Source organism: Macrosteles quadrilineatus, unplaced genomic scaffold, assembly GCF_028750875.1.
Source record: "Macrosteles quadrilineatus isolate MER2022 unplaced genomic scaffold, UCM_ALF_1.0 Scaffold_3__2_contigs__length_128488019, whole genome shotgun sequence".
In the NCBI taxonomy this organism is placed as follows: domain Eukaryota; kingdom Metazoa; phylum Arthropoda; class Insecta; order Hemiptera; family Cicadellidae; genus Macrosteles; species Macrosteles quadrilineatus.
This window is the reverse complement of record NW_026542596.1, coordinates 91,075,109-91,095,873: the sequence shown is the minus strand read 5'-3', so window position 1 is coordinate 91,095,873 and position 20,765 is coordinate 91,075,109. Positions and strand designations below refer to the sequence as shown.

Genomic DNA, 20,765 nt, shown 5'->3' with positions numbered 1-20,765 from the left:
CCTAAGTAGGGGCAGCCAACGCCGTGCGGCCTTGGGCTGCCTCAACTTAGGGTGGCGAGGACTATAGACGCTAGAAGAACCATTTCGCTTCCGATGTAGTGATATACTCTGTACTTTAAATGTTTTACCCCAAACATGATGGTTTGTTGTCAGGATATGTACAGTATAGAAAGATGTGTAGTTAAATTAAAACTCTTTCCTTTACATATTCCTATTTTACAATCCGCGACCAAAGAGGCGAAATGGAAAACTTAACCTCACTGTGTACTAGGAAGTCTCGTGACACACATTGCTACTCCTAACTTATCCTGAAATCCTCCTCCGTAACCACAGAACAATGAGTCGACTCAGAACTATCGGTGTCCACGTTTCTAAGAAAGGCAATTAATAGCAAAGGCCAGTCCTGTCCGCCATTAGTATCCGATGTAGGCTAAGCGTGGACGAATACGGCAGTCACCTTCAGATGGCATTCTTCGGTAGCTGCGTTCACGACAAAACACGGTTGTTGTGGGGAAAGCTCTTTCGACCCCTGAACTCTCCATTGGGCCAAAATGTTAGGTTGATCACTACTGAATTTAATACTTTTCTAAATATAAAATGGAACCTTTTATGGATGCCAGAAGCGGGTTCTTCTTTAGCAACGTATGTTGGTTATATGCTCCCTTGGAGATCAACTAACGTTCCAATTCATTTGCGCCTTTGACATTAAGTGGCTCTTCTCTTTGAGTCAGTAAATATTTCTGTGCTTAAGAGTTATAGGAAATTGCATGTTATGGATGACCGATCTCCGGATACAAGTTCTATTGTCTTTGTTAGTCAAGGCTTTCAACCTTGGACGTCCCAAGAGTCAAAATGTCTTTACAATTTCTTGTGACTATTGTAGTTTCTATTAGACTTTTTGAACTGAAATGGTGTTTACATCAAGCGTGGTCATGTTGAATGAGTATTTTAAGTGCAATCACAAATGTAGAAGATCTGTAAAATGCTTATTCGGTTGCACGACGGGCTGTGAAAAATACAGCGCTGTCGGGGGTTTGGGTCCCTCCTGTTGCAACCAAATGTATCAGTACCGATATTCTTGTATATTCTCGTACTGTGCTTGCTTTGCTTGAAACGTCCACGGACCGTGAGCGGATGGTTTCAATGTAAAAAAATACTGCCCACCTATTTAAAAAGGTTCATAAAACAAAAATACAATGCTAGACTGGCCGTAGTCCGATGTCAACCGCAAACGACACGTAATGCTGTTTGAGACCCGGCAACAAAAAGTGGCCTGGTTAAAAGATCCAGTGATTACATCAGTGGGAATTTAACTTTCTCCCTAGCAACACAACAGATGTTGCGATCATCATATCGCTGTTCAAAAATCCACCATAAAAGGAGCAAACATTTAGTTGAGACCTCGAGGCAGATGACGAAAAGATAGTGGCTCAATATAATGACCTGAAACAAGTGTTGTTGATGTAATGAATTCTCTACGACTCCAGAAGCATCCCAGGTAACGCACAGCTGTGAAATATGAGTTAATGATGGCATTAGAAGAGAGCGACAAGCCAATAAAGTTGAGCAACTCTTATAAATCTCACGGACATATGGTTTATGGCAGGTGAAGTCGACATGTAACTTGTGTAATGTCAATTACTTTAGATAAAGTTTCTCTTAGGCCTGATCGTGAGAATTCATTGAAACGTTCGATTCTTGATCCAACTGCCTTTTGTCATGGTCTAAGTAATGATATTGAAAGCCTTCATTTGGGTTGGGTGGTACTTTGCAAATTGAAAATTACTAAACTCCAATAAATTGGATTAAGTATGTTAACTACTTTTACTGAGCAAGGTAGCTGAGTAGTAACAGTAGCCTAAACAATCGGAATGTGTTTGGTTCCACCCTGAGAAATCTCAGTTGCTTATTGATAATGATGATCCAGCTACTCTTTCTCATTAATTAGGCTTTTAAAAATGGTCCTGACGAAAAACACAGCTGATCTAAATCAGTTAAAATGCTTCACACATCGTCTTACTTATCCTACACTCGTCTTCCGTTCATATTTGGGCAGGAATACTGAACAATTAGTGCCTCCCCATAATTTATCTACCGCCAACTCCTACTGTACATCGTGAGTTTGTCACTTTTTATTTTAGTCCCACCTGCGGATCCAGTAAAAATCCATCACACCTGTGGACCACCTCGGTTATCCCAAGACTGTATACAACATCCACGGTCTTGATCGCAACCGTTAGGCCTCCTCTGATGAGCCCACGTTGTCTCTTGGGCGGCAGTCACCATTGTTTTACCGTGTCCGACTTGACTGATGGTCGTATTATACGACATGACAATACCAGGAGCCGCCCAGGTCTGTGAGCCGGACTCAGGAAATAGACGAGAGACACTAGCTGGGCCACACCCTCACTCGACATCATCGTCTCCGTGTGTGTTGTCATCATCCCAGGATAGAGTTGAGAGTTGATTACAATGATGGGTGTATTAATGATATTGATTGGTGGAGGAAACCATTTTTTGGTCCTTCGAGCCGGATTGATAAGTAGTACGCTTTTTTGTGTTCGCATAGTAATCGGTAGGTTCAGGTTGTTGGTTTCAATTGTACATTGAAGTATATCTGCCCAGTGAAAGCACGCCATAGTAGGTTTCATAATACCCTACACAGAAATTATCAAAGAGTACACTTAGGCCATAACACTTTTAGGCTAGAACGAGTTGCATGATGTACTATAACTTGTACAGCCTATGTGCCAGAATCTTGTTTAACATTGGCAATGTTTTCTTATCTTTATCTCTGTTTGTTTCAGTTTAATTTCGTGGGCCGGATCTTAGGCCCCAGAGGGATGACGGCCAAGCAGTTGGAACAAGAAACAGGGTGTAAAATCATGGTTCGGGGCAAAGGGTCGATGAGGGATAAAAAGAAAGTAAGTGTTCCTCTTAGTGTAGTAGTGTGTACTTATACTTAATCGCCCATTGAATTGTGACGTCGAGAAATTATCTCAGAGGTTTAGCCAAGAAAATCTTTTCTTAAATCAAAGACACTTCACCTAGTAGACTCTTGCTTGTAACAAGATGAGCAGCCTTGGGTGTGAAATTAGCAGCTTGGGAAATATGTTTATGTTTACTGTGATAAGATAACCCCTGTCTTTCTTTGCCGAGACCATAAAACTAAGTATGTAGCTGTGTGTACAGTTGTACATGTTATGGTTGAAAATAAAATTTACATAGTTTTGCAACGCTTAAGGTCCGAGTACATTTTAAATTGAAATACTTATCAATCATTTTAGCCTCTGGATTGCTTATATATTAATTGATATTATAAGGCCTTACCTTAGCAATCCTGTTTAACAGGATTGCTAAGGTAAGGCCTTATAATATCAATTGAAATACTTAAATATTGAAGTCCACCAAATGAACTGCGAACGAAGCAGGTTTTATGGATCCTTAATTATATTTGTGTAATTCTTATTTACGTTGCAATTAGCCTTGGCTTATTACGAAAATCCCATATGAAAATTGTTATAAACATTATTAACGTTCTTATTCCTTAATTGGCGATTTTTTCAAATGTTATCTGTGCTCTTAAGCTACTCTGGGATCTAAAGTCTAGCAATTAATCATGCAGCAAATATAACGATTAGCAGATCAGTCACCCAAGGGCCATCAGGTCATAGTTGCGAAACTCTATTTGATCATAGGAAGCTTACCAATATGATCTTTAATCCCAACGATTTAATTTTTTTAATGCACTCAACACTTTATTTCTCCCCTAAACCACATTATCGTTGTTATAAAAACGAATTTATTGTTATTATGATATGACTAATTATCACAATTCTCCTTTTATAATGAGGTCGAGATAAAATACAGCAGCGTTAACAGGATAACCTGACGGTAAGGTAACTGCATCCTTTATGGAGTTCGTAATCACCTTGGCGATATCATGTCAAATAAATCAGCTGTTGTGACCGCGGGGCTGCCAATCCTATTTATGAACTATAACCTGTTACTAAAACAGTTTGCTTGATGAAGTTTGTGTTGGTGAGGCAAGCAACAACTATTTTTAACCCCTCAGGTTCAGGTATGAGGATGAGGATATGTTACGGTACTACGAAGGATAACTAGTCCTTTGAAATTCTACAGAGAGAAGGTCAATTACAGCTGGTTTGGACACGACAACGTTGTTATGCGATGATAAAAAAAAACTAGTTTACAACGTTTAGAAAAGAACGGGACTAAGGATTTAGCAATGCTTAATATAATAATCAGGAAAAGAATGGTAGCGAAAATTCACTAATTAATTTATGTGTTATACACTATTATTAATACGCAATCAATGGTAGTTTTATTCTTAAAGGGTGACAGTTGGCAATCATGCTAACAGTATTGGTTGGTAGCCCTGTTCGCGCGCCACACCGGCTGGCCCGCACAGCTGATTTATGTATTTATAGCGCCAAATGTTATGAAACCTCATAAAACGCTGAGCCGCGTCTCGCCGCCGGAGTCAAGTTACCTTCGAGATTGGCTCAGTCTCTGCTCTGGTTTCGTTAAGTTTAAGATTGATTATATTGTACTAGTGTTTGCCCTTTTGTCTGCCTCTGTGTAATAACTCCAAAGTAGCGTCAGTTCATCCGTCTATTATTTACTTGCCGGCTAATGGAGTAATGAATCCAGTATGATCCACTCTGTAGATAACTTATCAATCATTCTTGGACTATTCAATTTTATATTGATCTAGTATATTTCTAAAATGTCAAGATTTCCGGCTCTTGAAAGGCCTTTACCAGATTATAAACATGTAGGCTATACAGAGTGTCCCGTAACTCTCTGGACATATCTATATAGCGTTATTGCTTGGGTCAAGACAAACACACCTAGGAACGTGGGTCTGTGGTGCCTAGTTTTCCGACTGTCTGTATTAATGCGTTTTTGACAAAAATATTAATAACTCCTAAACGGTTTGAGATGCAGCGTTGAGATTTTGCAAAAATGTTTATCTTATGAAGACCTATCTTTGTTTAAAATTATATTTAAAAATCATAAACCGTTTCAAAATGGCAAACACTTAAAATATTTGATGCCAAATTTCACGAAAACCGTTAACTTAATGAAAAAATCGCAAGAGACAAAAAAGTTAGTACATTTTATGTAGTTTTCAATGATACTGTATCTTATTTGTTTAAGAATAGATAAATAATAACAGAGAAATGTCTTCTTTTTCAAATGCATGACCACTTTTCTCAATTTGAACAATGCTAATACTACTTTTACCAGCTTTTACGTTGTAAACACTATAATGTTACATGGGCAGTTTACTTTCATCCTCTTTTGCGTATTTGATTTTTTTATTGTCTAGCACACCCCGTAGTATGTCGACGTCTAGCATTCGTCATTGCTATTAATATGCGCACGTTCTGCTGTTCTGCAGCCTCGTAACCACCCTACACTACATACACGACGAACGACGACGACGTTTACAAACATCTGTTTATCCACTTTGGCTCGACCCACGCCAGTTCAGTACGATGACTCACTCCACTCAACTCCGCTACTCAGCAGTTACGGGGGCGTAGTCTGTGGTGGCTAATCGGTTGATTTAGACCAGCGGAACGTTGTTGTAGAGAATTATGTCTCTGGAAACTAATTGGCCCGTGAATAATATTAATGGTCTTGTCCAGATTTTGGCGGCTGTCTCCTAAGCCGTCTCTGGCTTATCCAGACTATTTTCGTTTCTTTTTGTTTGCTCGGATGACTATCCGATTCGTCTGTGGGTTTGCATAAGACAGTTGAGTAATCCCCATGTGAATACTTGGAGGACTATTTTGTAGAAGTAATTGCTAGTTTTAGTGCACTTACCGAGTTCTATTGTTGGAATCACGTAGACATTAGACATGCAGATTTCTCCTTCTTTGTAAGGCTGCACCTGGTAGTAGCTATACGTAATGCTCGGTTTGAGAAGTCATCTGCATAAATGTTGATTTCATCGTTATTTGTGATGAAATTACGATTAAGCAAACGTTTGTGCAGAGAACATTTTTGCTGAGTTCCAGACAAATGGCAGGAGGTCCTGCCACACTCCACACTCGGATGCAGTTTTGTTAACAATGTAGCTCTGTAATTATTTTTCATAATAGAAATCAAGTTTGCAGCTGTTGTAATCCCTCCTATCGGAATCAGCTTGCTGTTATTGTTCCATCATGCTTTAAACACCAATCAAGTTTGCATGTATATTTTTATCCTAGCTTAATCAAAATCAAAGACTTTTCAGCAGTATTGGTATATTCTTCGTCCAACACTGCTCAATATCAAGTGAGAATATTTGCTTCCAACAGTTGTTTTACTCGGTTTTAGTAAATCCCGGTTGACAATACTGATGTAATGTAGACGCTCTACTGTGTTCAGTGTTCTGTCGCTCACTTCCCTTTGTCGTATTTTGTCTCACTCTATTTCCAGACACACACCCTCCCTTCTCATTTGTACTGTGTCTAATTCACTCTCAGTATGTCAGACGCTCTCTACCGATGTTGTGTACATTGTTGTAGATGTAAACTTTTGATTGGTCAACTTCTTCGTCTTGATTTTGGGGAACTTTTCAAAATGCCACAATTAGTAAAGTCCACACAGCAACTGTGAAGGTAGCCTACAGCAAGATGATATGAAACACCAAAGCCTGTGTCTCGGCTTGGGTTTTTTGTTTCTTATTCATCTATATCAGAACGTAGGGGGAGACATTCTACAGTCCCAGAATAGTCGAGGATGGAGTTAGAGGTAGGAACATGTGGCGTTCCACTCCTGTCACCAAAGTTGAAATATCTCTTGACGCTGTTTCCTGCCACTAATATCTGCACAGCTTCTGGATACAGTTTCATTTCTCTCATGGAATGAGTCCATTGTATTTTCGCCAACTCTAAAGATTCGTAATTCTTTAAAATCCTGAAATACTGTTTTTTTTTTAATTTACCTACCTGCAATACAAATTCTATGGGAAGTGTTTAGTGTGTATCCATTACCAAATGTGCCATATGTACATGATATTATGGATGTTTTAAAAACTATTGTTGTTTGTTTGTGCTGCCAAAGTAACTATTGGAAACACTTGTGTTTTAACACAGATAAGTTTGGGTAAGTTGTTTAAACTTTTCTGTAAACAGTGACAGTTTTGTAGTTAAAACCATAAGTTACCCACTTTTGCAATTGTATAGGCTGGGTATCACCACCTCTCTATGGTATCACTGTGTTTTGTAAATATGTTTAGAGGCATAAATTGCGGAGACGAATTTATTATATGATTGAACTCATATTCTAGTATGATATATTGTTATACAAGTTACCTCTCCTGAACAATGAATGTCAATAAGTTTGTCTGCAAAAGAGAATAAATGTTTCTTAACTATGCTTTTGGTACTGAAAACCACAATGATGGTAACAATCAGAAGTAAATTTACTTAAAAAAATACAAATGCCAAATATGTTTAGCAATTTAAAACAAAGTATTCATTTGTTGTATTGTATATTGTTTGTAAATTAATTTGTAAAATTTTGGCAAATACTAAAAGAAAGCTTTCTACAGTCAAAGTACTGTATATACTGTCAAATCTTATCTTTAGGAGATTACAGTGTTATTAAATTGGCAAAAATACTGGATGATGTTTCGGATGCTTTGAAGCAATCCATCTTCAGGGCACTCTGCAAATCATTTGGTCAATTCAAAGACATGTTCATCTCCCCAAGATGAAAATTTGACACAAAGACCAAATATTTCAATTGTCTGAGTCATCTCCCTACATGTAAAGACAGCTCATGTTGACCGTTTGTGCAGGAGGAGCTGAACAGAGGGAAGCCTAACTGGGAACATCTGAGTGAGGAGCTGCACGTACTCATAACAGTGGAAGACACAGAGAACAGGGCCAAGCTGAAACTGCAGAGAGCTGTGGAGGAGGTGAAGAAACTGCTGGTACCGGTGAGTCAATACAACACGCAATACACCTTCAAGTACATCTGTAAAAAGTTGAAATGCACTACTAAACAGAGGAAACTCGCTTGGCTGACTGTGCCCTTTCAGCTCTAGTATTGTGATGAGCGAGGGAGAACCTGAGCGGCGAACACTGTGCGGAAATTCCTATCCCACAGGGCACAGGGTCCTCCAAAGTGGGTGTTGTAATACATAAAGGCGAGGGGAGCAGTATTTGACTTTGTCCTAGACACCGGGAGTAGTGCTGGACACAACTTAACTGTACCATATTGAGTGTTTCCTTTCCTCTGTACATTAATTGTGACTACCGTCAACAGCCAATATACCTTTAAGGACATGCAATTTAATGTAAGCCAAGGTGTCTTATGTAAAATGAAAGCCTAGGAATGAAAGGAGATAGGATGAAATGTAACATTGCTTCTCTGAAAACTTACTGCTAAAACTGGCAGTATTGGTTTGTTATATTTTCATAACAATATAATTTAGACTACAGCATATTTGAAGTTTCAAAATTACACTGTGTAGATTGCTATTTGTCTAAAAACTCAACAAATGTCAAATATTTGGGTAGCTTTCAAAATATAAGTTGTAGAAAACGTTTGAAATCACTTAAGAAAGTTAAAGGAGGTAGAGTGGTGGAATATTCCATTATACATTGATGTACTGATTTTTATAATTTCAAGTAGTCATAATCATCAGTATTTGATCAACTAAAGCAGAATTGTGTAAGCTCAAATGAGAGATTTAAATGGCTAATGAGCAGTTTTGGTGACCTTGTGTTGTAAAGTAGATAACCTCCGACCTCTCAGAGACTCAGGTCATCTTTTCTGTCTGAAACTGGCAGTGAAATGTACCATCCATTGTTGAGATTAGTGTGGAAATGTAACTGTAAAATCTCAAAATATATTAATACAGTATTTTTGTTTTTGAAGGAAATTGGTAAATTGTCTTCTAGGTCTAGTAGTTTGTAAAACATAATGCTTAACACCTCCATTCAGTTAATTTTGATTTGTGTGTCAGATATGTTCTATTATTGACTTAAACCTTTGACCATATTAGAATATTTGGGAAACTTAATATTCCATTCCCATGTACTTCCCATGTTCTTTAGAATAAAAATGAACGTACCGGTAGTTGAATTGAGTTATCGACTAAAAAGGTAAACCATAGTAACTTTCATGCCACATCAACTATGGCAGTAACAACAACTATGAGGGGATAAATGTTTGTTTAGAAGGTAGCACCATCTCCGAGTGGCTATTTCTACTAGGTGTGTTATTTATTATTAATAAAAATAGCTATACCTGTCCTTAGTTGTGTGATTTTAGAAGCTCAGGAAGGAACTGAAATAAGTGGCACCGAAACGATAAAACTTAAAGCGTCAGTAAAACAACTTACACCATAGCTTGGCTATCCGAATAAAAAAGTGTTTTTTTAATTTAGTTTATAACAATGATGTCACAGTTCAAATTTTGAATTGTTAAAAACTAAAAAGTAGTGGTACTTTTGATTTGAAACCATTGAACACTGTACAGTATTTACTTTGATCTCAAGCGCAATTGTCCCATTATAGACACCTGTGGAATCTATATTGGCTGGGGACGTAGGAGTAGTATAAGGGAGGACAAAACTATAACCGGTGGTCATTTGGCACAGCAAGGCTGCATGAGTCACAACTAAGTTTGCTGCCTGCCAGCATGTTTCAACACCACTAATGTAATATATACTAGGAAAATATGGCTGAAATCTTATATAAGTTAGCTGTTGTGGAAGCAATAAACACTAGAACTGCTTATGATTTCCCCTGAAAGCTGTTTTGCCACTTGAATCGAAGTGGATGTGACCATTTGAGCTATTAAAGAAGAACTTGGGTGGGAATGGAAATCAGATTGTATGTTCTGTTTTTACCAGTAATTTGAATCTATATGGTGATGAGACATTGTACTTCACCCTTTAATTTAACTGCTAATTTCTGAAGTTAAAGAAACATTTTTTCTGTAGAATTAAACTGCCACAGGTACCATAAATAGTTTATTCCATAGCTTTTTTTTATTATCATGCAACCTTGGTCAGTTTTGCTAACTTTTTGATGGAATTAATCTTTATTTATTTTGACAAATGTAATAATTTGGTTTGATGCAGGTAACCTGTGGTTTGGCTGGAAGTCATCTTTGTTAACAGCTGATACTTTTGTTTCTAGGCCGACGGAGAAGATGAGCTGAAGAAGAGACAGCTGATGGAGCTGGCCATCATCAATGGAACTTACAGAGATTCCAACGCCAAGGCTCTGGCGGCTGCAGGTATGTTTACAGGTAGGCAGACCCTTGTATTATTAGCATGATTTAATTTTTTCTTTAAGGTGTGTATGCTATGCCTACTAGACAATAACCAAATGCTTGCAAAAAAAATAGCTAACTGTGTAAGTTGTCAAAATTAATAATAAATTTGATATCTTGTTTGTAAATTTTGCCACATTTTTCTTACATTTTGCTTATGTGTGATTCTTATCTCTGGTTGATTTCATACCATTGTTTTGCATTGTACCTGTAGTGGTGTGCATAATTTATTTCACTGAATTCTTAAGAGTAAAACAATAAACAATGTTATTTGAGATGTCATTGTCTCTTTGCATGAATGTAATCCTAATTAAGAAGATTAACTGCTATATTAGAAAGTTTCTCTCTACATCAAACATCAACATGAGTCAGAAACTTGTTTTAATTAAATAGTAGCTTTGACTATCAATACAACTTCAGTCCAATAGTCAATGGTAGTAGCTAATAATGACTCAAAAACAGGAAAAACTTAATGGTTGAGGTTTTAGATAAGATTTCATATTGTTACGAACGAAGATTTTAGGAAAACAAGGAATTTTTCTATTTTGGTAGGTAAATTGTTGTTGTTTTTTTTTTTAATACCAGGGTAAAATGTAGGGTGCCCAAAATTGTTCTTTGACCTTTAATTCTCTACCAAAGTAATGCATCCTGTTGACGTCTTATTTCAGACGAAGAGTGGCGGAGGATGGCTCTCACAGCGGCAGCGGACGCCCAGAGGCTGATGTCCCCGTCTATCCCCGGCCTCACCCCGTCAGCCCTGCGTACCCCCACAGCCACCCCCCTAGGTGCCCCGCTGATACTCTCCCCCCGCCTGCCAGTCCCCACGTCAGCACCACAGGGCCCCCTGCTGTCCCCCGCCGATGCCCACAGTCTCATATACACGCAGTACGCTGGCTACCCAGACTACACCGCCCTCGCCGGGTCGCCCCTTCTCACTGACTACACAACCGATCACACCGGTGGGTTCTATGTTCGGTGACACAAACATTCCTTGTAGGCCTACAAGTAAGTTAGGCTATTCTGTACCTGATTGTAGCTTTACTCACTCAGCGGCACCGTTGTGTGGGGTTCACCTGTAAATAAGATATTAAAAAAACTTAACTGATTTTAGTTTTGTACATAAACGAAATGTAACAACAAATAAAAGCTTGAAATATCTGGAGTACCGTACTGTCAGGAAATCTTGGTTTAGAAAATGAGAAGAAATTAGGGCATCATTTTCTTTTAAAGAACAAAGAAAAAGAAAGAAAGTTGAGAGCATGGTACATGACCTAAAACAAATCTAGATTCAAACTAAACGTCCAACTAAAACCAGGATTACCTGCTAGTACTAAATAGGCGGTTTAAACTTAAACTTGGTATAAAATTGATCCAGGGGTTTAATGATTCATAAAATTATGCCCATGTAATTGTTATTTCCTATAAATGGTCTTCTAATCGGTGAAATTTACATCTAGTGTCCTTAAATTTACATAGTTAGATCAAAGAAAATGTAGATACCGGAACCAAATTTTTATGCGATTAGTTTTAAACAATGTATCAAGTTATTACCTTACTTTTTAAATTCAAGATTTAACTTTTCTCAAAAAAAATTTAAAACTTACTAAATTAATTGTTTTTATTTGACAACGATTAATTGCAGGAACACCGATACTACATATGTAATGTTTAAAATTTGTCAGCTCATAAAAGTAATACAAAATTACAATAATATTTAAAAAAATTGAATCGTTGCTGATTTTGCTTACGATAGATTTTTTTGCAAGTTTCACCGCACTTTTCCATTAATTAAATTAACGGCATGGTCTAACCCTCATCAGTGTGTCTTGGTTACTTTCTAGCCCTCATTTATGAGAATAGCACAACTTACTGTAGGCCTAATTCAAGGTATTTCACTCAACTAATCTTTGTTGTTTTAGTTCATTATTTATTTCTAGTCACCATTGCATATTTTACTAATATTTTTCAGGACTCACTATATTTTAAAATATTTTCCTCCTTTAACAAATTTTTTTTGTTTAGTAATTGATCTCAAAAGAGTTTGACAGCTTATTACAAATTACTAGAATTGAAACTTTATAAAATATAGATCACCAAACAAAAACAGAACTCAAGTTATCGATACTCATTTACTTCAAATTTGGTGATAAAAAGCCCTCATAATTATTTATTTTATAACATGTAATTTTTTTATTTTTTTAAATTTGTGCAAGGAAGATATTTTTTGTTAAATCTGTATGTTCTTGTTTCTTCTTTTAAATGTCTTAATTTACAAACACTTAATTGTTAAATTTATCAATTTTTTTAAATTCTTTTTTTTGGTACCATTCCAAATTATATACAGTAGTTTCCTTTCACCATTATGGCTTATAATGATTGTCTTTAAAAATATATATATATAACATAACAAGCAATAAAAAGTTTCAAAAAATAATATAAACTTCTTAAAACATGTAAAATATAAAAATTACTAACATATCTTAACATATACACAGTGTTTTTCCTAATCACTTCTTCATTCTTTAAAACTTTGTTTCTAAAAACACAATAACAATAATCAATCATTACATTACAACTTAACCCTCCAGTTTAGAGGAATGAACTGAAACTCGGAGATTTTAATGAAGGTCCAAATACAAATTTGGGGACAGAAAAAATATTTTGCTATTAATTTTTTTAAATCTAATCATAGGCTATTTACAAGTTAGTTTGACAGCCAGAAACTAATTGCAATATTTTTTAATTATCTCAAGCAAATCGGCATTAATATAAATTTTGATATTGACATTTTTTTATTGTAGAGCAATTGGGAAATTTAATTTGTTTAAAGTTGTTCTTTTTATAAATTTTCCTATAGGGAACTATAAATATATTATTTAAAGTAATACTACTTTATTTAAAAAATGAATTTTTCAACTTGACTTTGATGACCTGTCTCTGCTGGAGGGTTAAAGTATAAACTGGTAATCTTGTGTTAATTTTGCCACAGTTCACCAACACATATGAATAATTGAAACAATTGCCAGTAAGTTTTATTCTGTTGTAAAAGATTCAAAATAATCTACCATTACAGTGGCCTTCCCTCTTACCGCTACAGTACCTACTTTTCAATGGGACGTCGGTTTAACAACTGTAGTCTTTGTTATCAAAACTTTGACGTTCTTTAACTGATAGATTAGTAAAAAATATGAGCTGAAAGCTTTTCCAAAGAATAGGCTTTTACTTTTCTGTTCAGTATCAAATTCTCCTTTAGTTGTTCTAACATTTTTATTTTTGTAGTGATTTGGAAACATAATGAGTTTTAGACCACATCGGTTTATCTGGCCAGATCATTTTCTAATCTCCTGTCCAAATAAGAGGGAAGCTACTGTGTTTTTATAGTGATTTCAAAATTTTAAACAGTCGATAAGCCCTAAAACTGAGAGGAATGAAGAAGTGTTTGTTTAGGCTAGTAAGGTAGGCTAATGTTGATTTTTCACTGTATCAGATCTGGTGAATTGTGCGTACACGCTGCGACTGGTCCCGCAATGTTTCTGCTAGCCCCCCTTACTAGCCTAGCTATCGTACGTACGTCCGTACGTACGCCTGTACGTACATCTCATACGTGTCTTGCAGAGCAGCTGTGGGACGTACCTGGGGTTTGATATATCCCCCGAGTCACTGGCACCGATACTGGATGGATCAGCGATAATGCGCCCGACCTCCGACCATATTTATATCTTATCTGTAAGATTGGGACTTCAGCGTATCAGTTCAATGTTTAACATTTCAGCTTTTGTTGACTGCAATGATCATTTTAAGTTTTAACATCAAGCTTGTAAAAGTGTAATCATAGACAACATAAGACGTAAGACGAAACAGTTTGGAATCAGGTTTGACCTCTGACTAAGAGTCAGTGCAATACTGTCTTCAACTTTCAACTAGCTTCAACTTCAACTTTTGTGAAAAAATTCTGATTTTTATTAGTATTAATATTTTGCAATTTTGATAAGACAAAAGCGGTTTACCATTGCTTAATATTTTAAGTAATCCGTTATCTAGTTCAACACTTACTCTTTTTTATTTATTGTTCTTCCACCACCATTCTCATCATTGAGTCATGTCATGTTGAAGTCCCTTGTTGATAATTTGAAACATCTTTAAATTATCTGTTTTGCCCTGCTTAAGTATTAATGTGTATTGAGGGTTTACTATATATTTAGCTTTAGTATTTTTATATATGATTATATCCTATCGAGTTATGTTGTAATTAGATGGTTTTAGTGTTTTTGTTGTTCTGCATCGATTATTCGATTTTTAGCTGTCAGGTTTTTTATGGTATGAATGGTTGTGAATGTCGTTGCTTTTTTTAGTCATAGGACTGCTTTTTGACACAGCCTTCTGTTGACATTTTATAGATCTCAAATATTTTCTGACTCATTTAAGTATTTTTGACAGTATTCTTTGTATTATTTGAGAGAAAACTTGTATACAAATTTGTTTTTTGTTTTAATAACCGTAACAAAATTAGTGTCCTTAGTAGGGAGGTAAATTTTTTGTCATTGTTATTAAAATAATTAACCATCCCCGTGTGGATTGTGAAGTCACTAAAAAGCACCAAATTATTTTTAAAATCGAGTTTATTTAACCTCAACTGATGTTTTTCCTCAAATAATGTAACACAATAACTTCAAATTTCAACACCGTTTATTTTGCCGTCCACTTTGAGTACAACGTATTCCATTTAAGGTATAACAAAATTAACAACTAAACGTAACGTGTGCCATTTAATACTTCAACCATAATTCTATAAGTACCAGAGCTGTGTTTTCAGATCAAAACTAGTTTGCGTAGTTTGACAGTAAGACGTTAGACGTAACCTCACCATGACTTGAAGGCATTTTATTCTGTTCCTAAGGCTGATTTGAACTGAACAACCAACAAACTGTAGTCTTAGCCTACTAATGAAAAGGAACATTTCCACGTTACATTGACGAGACTGACGATTCCTTGGCTTGCGTGTTCCGTAACTGACTAAACACTAACCTAGCCAGGGACCAACTGTGTAGAGAGGCCATTTTGTACGTCTAGTTGCATTTTTATATTTATGAGTTATCATATTCTATGTATCATTGTGTACTTGTAGGTACTTTAGCCACTTTCCATGTTGAATATGTTAGTATTTTAAGTATTATTTTATCGACTTGTTGTATATTGTTGTTTTTCATGCTGCATCGGAACGGCATGATTGTTTGAGGGAATTGAATACCTATGAGATATATAGGGATAAGTTTGAATTCTATTTTGCTTTTGTTTGTTTAGAAACACGGCCTTGTTAAAAATTTTAGTTTTTGAGACAACCATTTTTGTTTAGCAATAACTTTAGTAATGTAAAAATATTATCTTTTGTAATGTTTTGATGAAACCCAGTTTCATCATAACTATTTGTTATGGTATTAAAAATTATATCTCAATTTCAGAAATGACGACATACAGTTTTAAAATCCTTCCCTCTAGATACAATGCAATTCCGATGCAGTGCTGTATAGTTGTATATGTATGGAGTGACCGATTGTTACCAGTAAAGATGTTGCGACAGGTGCAGCTGCCGCGGCTGCTGTAGCTAAGCAGCGCCGCCATTTGGGTCAGATCAGAGAGCATCCGTACCAAAGGGCTGGGGCTCTCTCGTGAAATAATACTCGTTCTCAGTGAAGGTTAGTTTCACTGTCTGTACATTTTTATATTCGATATTTTGTATGTTGGTGAAATGTTTATTTTTAAATTATTTATACTATATTATTTAGCTGAGATGTTTTGTTACATGTTTAGTAGATTTTATTCTCGTTCGTATAGTCGTCCTCGGAATCAAATAGCTTTATTTTCTCGGGTAATCGATTCTCCCCCGCGCATCACGTTGTTTAAAAGTTATTGTCCTTTATCTGTGATATTCGTTGTTCCCAATGGGGAGCGTCCGGGTGCGATGCTTTTACGATTTCTCGTTTCGTTTGGCATTCTCTTCTTTACCGTTTGTTATTTCATGAGGGCTTTATGAGTGTAACAAAACATTTTGGCCCTTGGAAGAGAAGGAGGACTCGGTAATCAAACGCTAGTCTGTTCTCGTTTAGTCGGCATTATTTAAACGCTTATGTAGTAGCCGTCTGTAGATTATAAGCGCGAACAATCCAGTCGCGCATCAACGAGTCCTCCTTCTCTTCTCCCTGTCGATCCGATTTTGTATTCTGTACACGTAAGGAGATATATTGTATCTGCAAGAATCTGGATTATGTAAATATCGTGGTGCCGAGCCATCGAGAGAATATACAAAATATTTAAACAATAAAAGAAAATGCTCTTTAAATTGTTTTATTTTTTACTCCTCTTCCAGTCCATCCCGAGAGGAGACGGCCGCACTAACCCTTTCTAATTTTAGCTGGTGTTTGGGTATTTTATATCACTACTATCTAATATCTTACCGCACAGTTTTTAGTTCAACCCATTAAAAAACTTCCGATCCCATTTCATTACCTTTTATTAACCGGTGCCATGCAAACTGGTTTGTCGTTGTGGCTATTAACCCGCTCAGCTTACAAACACAGGTTTGCATGGCGTTCTCTGCAGATACAAGTTGTCCACCTTGCTTGTCGGACTTCTCACACTAGTGTCATGTCCCACCTAACCAACACTAAACCGCCAATGCTTGGCCTGTAGAGTCAAAGTCACTAGCCCGACATTAAAATCTCATAACGCATTTGTCAGATATTTTTTGTAAACTTTTACCGACCCTAATCTGAAATAACCAAAGTGTTCTCACTTGAGTTTCTGTCCTCGTAACTGAGGTGTAGGCTGCATGACACTGGTCTGGGAGGCTTACATATCTTAGTGTACATAATACAGTATATGGTCACTAACAGTTTTCTTCTTGTTTAACCACGGTAGGCTTGGCGTGATAGATGCTAACAACGCACGCCCATAACTTGCGGACGTCACTCCACTCCATCCACGACCTCGACCAGTCGCTTAACACGCTTCCAAACTACTCTAGGATTAAGTGTTACTCTTGGACTTAAATTGTGTTGAGTTAACAAAAATTATAAGTACTCGTGACATCTACGGGTACAACTACAAAACAGGACAATTTTATTTCGGCAATGTGCCATCAAATTTCTATAAGCGATGATCACATTCTATGAGATTAGTTAATGTTTTACTTCATGGAGTATATTTGATTTTTACTATTTCAAATGAGCTTAATTGACTGATGAGTCTAAAACTTTAAATCCCCTGTTACTTTTTTGTTAGTATTTATGTTTGTTTTCATTTAAATCATCTATTTCTCGCTGCCATCAACACTTTAGATGATATTTAGGTCGATCACCAAATAACTCTATGGTTGTTTCAGTTGAATCTGTTATCAATTTTTGTTTAAAAACCTTAGGATCATTGGAAGTAATGTTAGTAGATACGTTTGTTATCTTATTGGGAAAAGTTAAATCCCTGATTACATAATCTGATTTTATAATATAACACAGGTTTATCATTGTTTTTGTGTAAGGTCGGTGGGTTAAGCGACTTAACATCGACCAGTATTAACAAGGCTACTTACATGGTGATCTTCTGTTTTCTGTTAACCTTGTTAGTTGTTGGTAAGCTAAGCTGACGATTCTGAAGATGCCAGATTTGTAAATATTATTAACTATCTAAAATACTAGCTTTATATAATTTAAAATCAAATCTTAGGAATTATGGCAGCATTTAGAGCGTTGAGGTTTTTGTTGTAAGCCATAGTGTTTATTGTGTGTCAAGTACTTAGCTTTAGGCTTCTAGGCAGCTACGCCACACTTAATGAGTGCAATCATGCAACCAACACGATTAAGTAGTTCAATTTATAACAAAAAATTATTAATTATGGTTTAACATTATTTTGTTAACATAGGTTTTTCTATTTGACTATCTGAGAAAAGAGTGTAAAAAGTTATATTTTATTTTTGTAACTCCTATTTTTGAGAAAAAATTGATTTACATAATATATTTTATACGGATTTTCTTATTATTAAAGTATTCCGTCCTTTCAAAGTGTGGCAATACTTCTCTTTTGAACCATGAAGATCTGAAATTATTTAAAATCTCAACATAGTTGTTCTGTAAATAGCATTTTGATATTTCTATTTGTGTTTCTTAGTCTTGTTAAAACAAGACAGATTTCATCACTGACATGAGTCTTAGTTGTTAGAGAACGTTATCCACAAGGCCAGCACTCTTGAGAAATAGTTTAACTAAAACTATTAAATGTTATATATTATTGTTAAAGATTTCTAATCAAAGTCAAACGTATTGACCATGGATACCAAAATAGACCCATCGCCTTAGCTATATCTGCAGATTGTTTTACACGCAAAATGTGGTGGTGTATATTAATGGTTCTTGAGCCAGGAAAGTTTTTGTGATTTTATACGGATTTTGGTTAGAGTTTGTTCGTTAGTGATTTAAGTTCTGGAACGGGTGAAATAAATAAATCATACATCATCAGGCAGTAGTAAAGCATCGATGTAGACATTTAAATGTACACTATTTTACCTATGTGCTGCATCAATGGGACTATTTTGGTGTCCATTGCCAATTAATTAATCTAAAAAAATCTTCACATTAGATTACGTCTTCACATTGGCAAAACCGATTCTACAACAAGTAGGTAGTTAAAATAGAAAAAAATACATTAAACTTACAGATAAAAACATTAAAGTGTGGCAAATTAAATTCCTCTAATCAGAGGAAAAGATTTTCTTTTTAATCCATCTTAAAATGAGTTGCTCAGTGAGAAATTTTTAAAACGTTGTACATTTAGTAGAAACGTTGACTATGAATATAACTAGACATTCCATTCCCATAATATAGTTGTAGCCAATTTTAGAATAAAGTGAATGTAATTGAATTGAGTTTTCACTTTTCAACTTGCTGTCAATTATTGATTTCTGATGTGAACACAAACTTTTAACTAATCTGAACTGAGAAGACAACTTATTCTAAACTATATTATCAACTAACATAGTACGAAAAACTAGGAGAATAAATATAATTTAGACAGCAGTGCACTAGGTGAGTGACTCATTTAGCAGTTATTTGAATCAAAACTAGGCTACAGCTGATCCACCTTGGGATGTCTTGGATCTAATATGGTAGAAGTAATTTCAGGTGATTGTTATATCAGACGAAAAGTAATGAAACAACAAAATGAAACAATGATAATGCCAAAGTAAAAACCTACTGTTTCCTTTTCTGTTGTACGGTTTGTGTTTTGCCAATGCTTAGAAGGATACGTCGGGGCCATTGTGCAATGAGGGTTTCGGTGCTTGCGAGAGAATCCGGCGCCCCATTATCATCTTTGCTCTCTATTGTTACTTATTCTTGAGATTTTATCATTCTAGAGGTTACGTTTTAGTTAAACATTAGTACATTTATTTATTAGTTCGTATTTGTAATGTTTATTTAGTTTTTTTGATATTCATTATATTGATGTTGTAATTGAAATGTTTTGAGTTAGGTTAGAAAAATATGTTCTTTTCGTTTACTAGCTTGGGTCTCAGCCTCCGTGTTGTTTTTTGCATGCAAAACACCATTGAGAATCTATTTCGAAAACCCTATTTTTGATAAACAGATTTTTTTCTGAACAGGATTTCATCCTAAATAGAGTTGCAAAAATTACACGTTTTCCAAGGCTGCTTTGGTTTTCTTTGATTTCTTAAGTAATCAAGAACCTACATAATCATATTTTTCTTAATAATGCCTTAATTCAAGACTGTCTTTTCTGTTTTTACCAACTTGATTTTTATCTGTTAAAAAGCTGTCATAATTTTTCTCATAACTAACCTAGATAGATAAGTTTTTTTGTTTGTTGCTCTGAAAATTTCTGTGATTCTAGCTCAAGCTAAATCAACACCTGTTAAAAGTCCAGATGTGTATTCTTTTTCAAGGTTCATTTAAGGTTTTTGGTTTTCTAAGAAATTAACATGTTTTTATTTTAGCTGCTTATGAAAGAGGTAAAGCAGGTGGTTAGGGGAAAAAATAACTAAACATAGTGCCTAGAGCGCATATTTAAACTGAAGACGTACAAATATATTTTTTATAGTTTTATCGAGTACAAGTGAATTTATCGTAAGTCTGGTTTGTAGGTTAGTTTAGTAATAAGCTGAGACCCAGCAGTTTTGTACCCAGTTACAAGTGCCATTGCAATATCGTTATGCCTCGTCTCGTGGCTTGTATATACTCAGCCAAATCGTTCTTTACAGGCGGTTAAATCGATGTTTTAAATAAATATTTACCAATCATCTCCTGTTTTTATTCATCCTTAACCTTATGTACCTACTGTACATTATGATTTTTTTCAACTGTATTTTTTTTCTTACCAATGAGGGAAAACATGATTAAAATATACATAGTTTAAGCACTGAAAAATTCATGGAATTCAAAGAGTTAGAGATGTT

At 35.6% G+C, this 20,765-nt stretch overlaps 1 protein-coding gene across 7 annotated transcripts in view; it reads left to right on the top strand.

Moving 5' to 3' along the window:
• The window catches only part of LOC128988350 (protein held out wings-like), an 88,806-nt gene extending 68,197 nt beyond the window's left edge, over nt 1-20,609 (top strand). Inside the window, exons 3-8 of one of the 7 annotated variants that reach the window (XM_054409564.1) lie at nt 2,808-2,924; nt 7,820-7,960; nt 10,173-10,284; nt 10,977-11,267; nt 15,887-16,001; nt 17,224-20,609. In XM_054409564.1, the coding sequence (XP_054265539.1) occupies nt 2,808-2,924; nt 7,820-7,960; nt 10,173-10,284; nt 10,977-11,267; nt 15,887-15,978 (753 nt within the window). In that variant the 3' untranslated portion in view covers nt 15,979-16,001; nt 17,224-20,609. Of the gene's footprint in view, nt 1-2,807; nt 2,925-7,819; nt 7,961-10,172; nt 10,285-10,976; nt 11,314-13,795; nt 16,646-17,223 lie in introns of those variants that run through there. The other 6 variants (XM_054409565.1, XM_054409569.1, XM_054409563.1 and 3 more) reach the window with 6 other exon arrangements.
• Nucleotides 20,610-20,765: the final 156 nt, after the last annotated feature.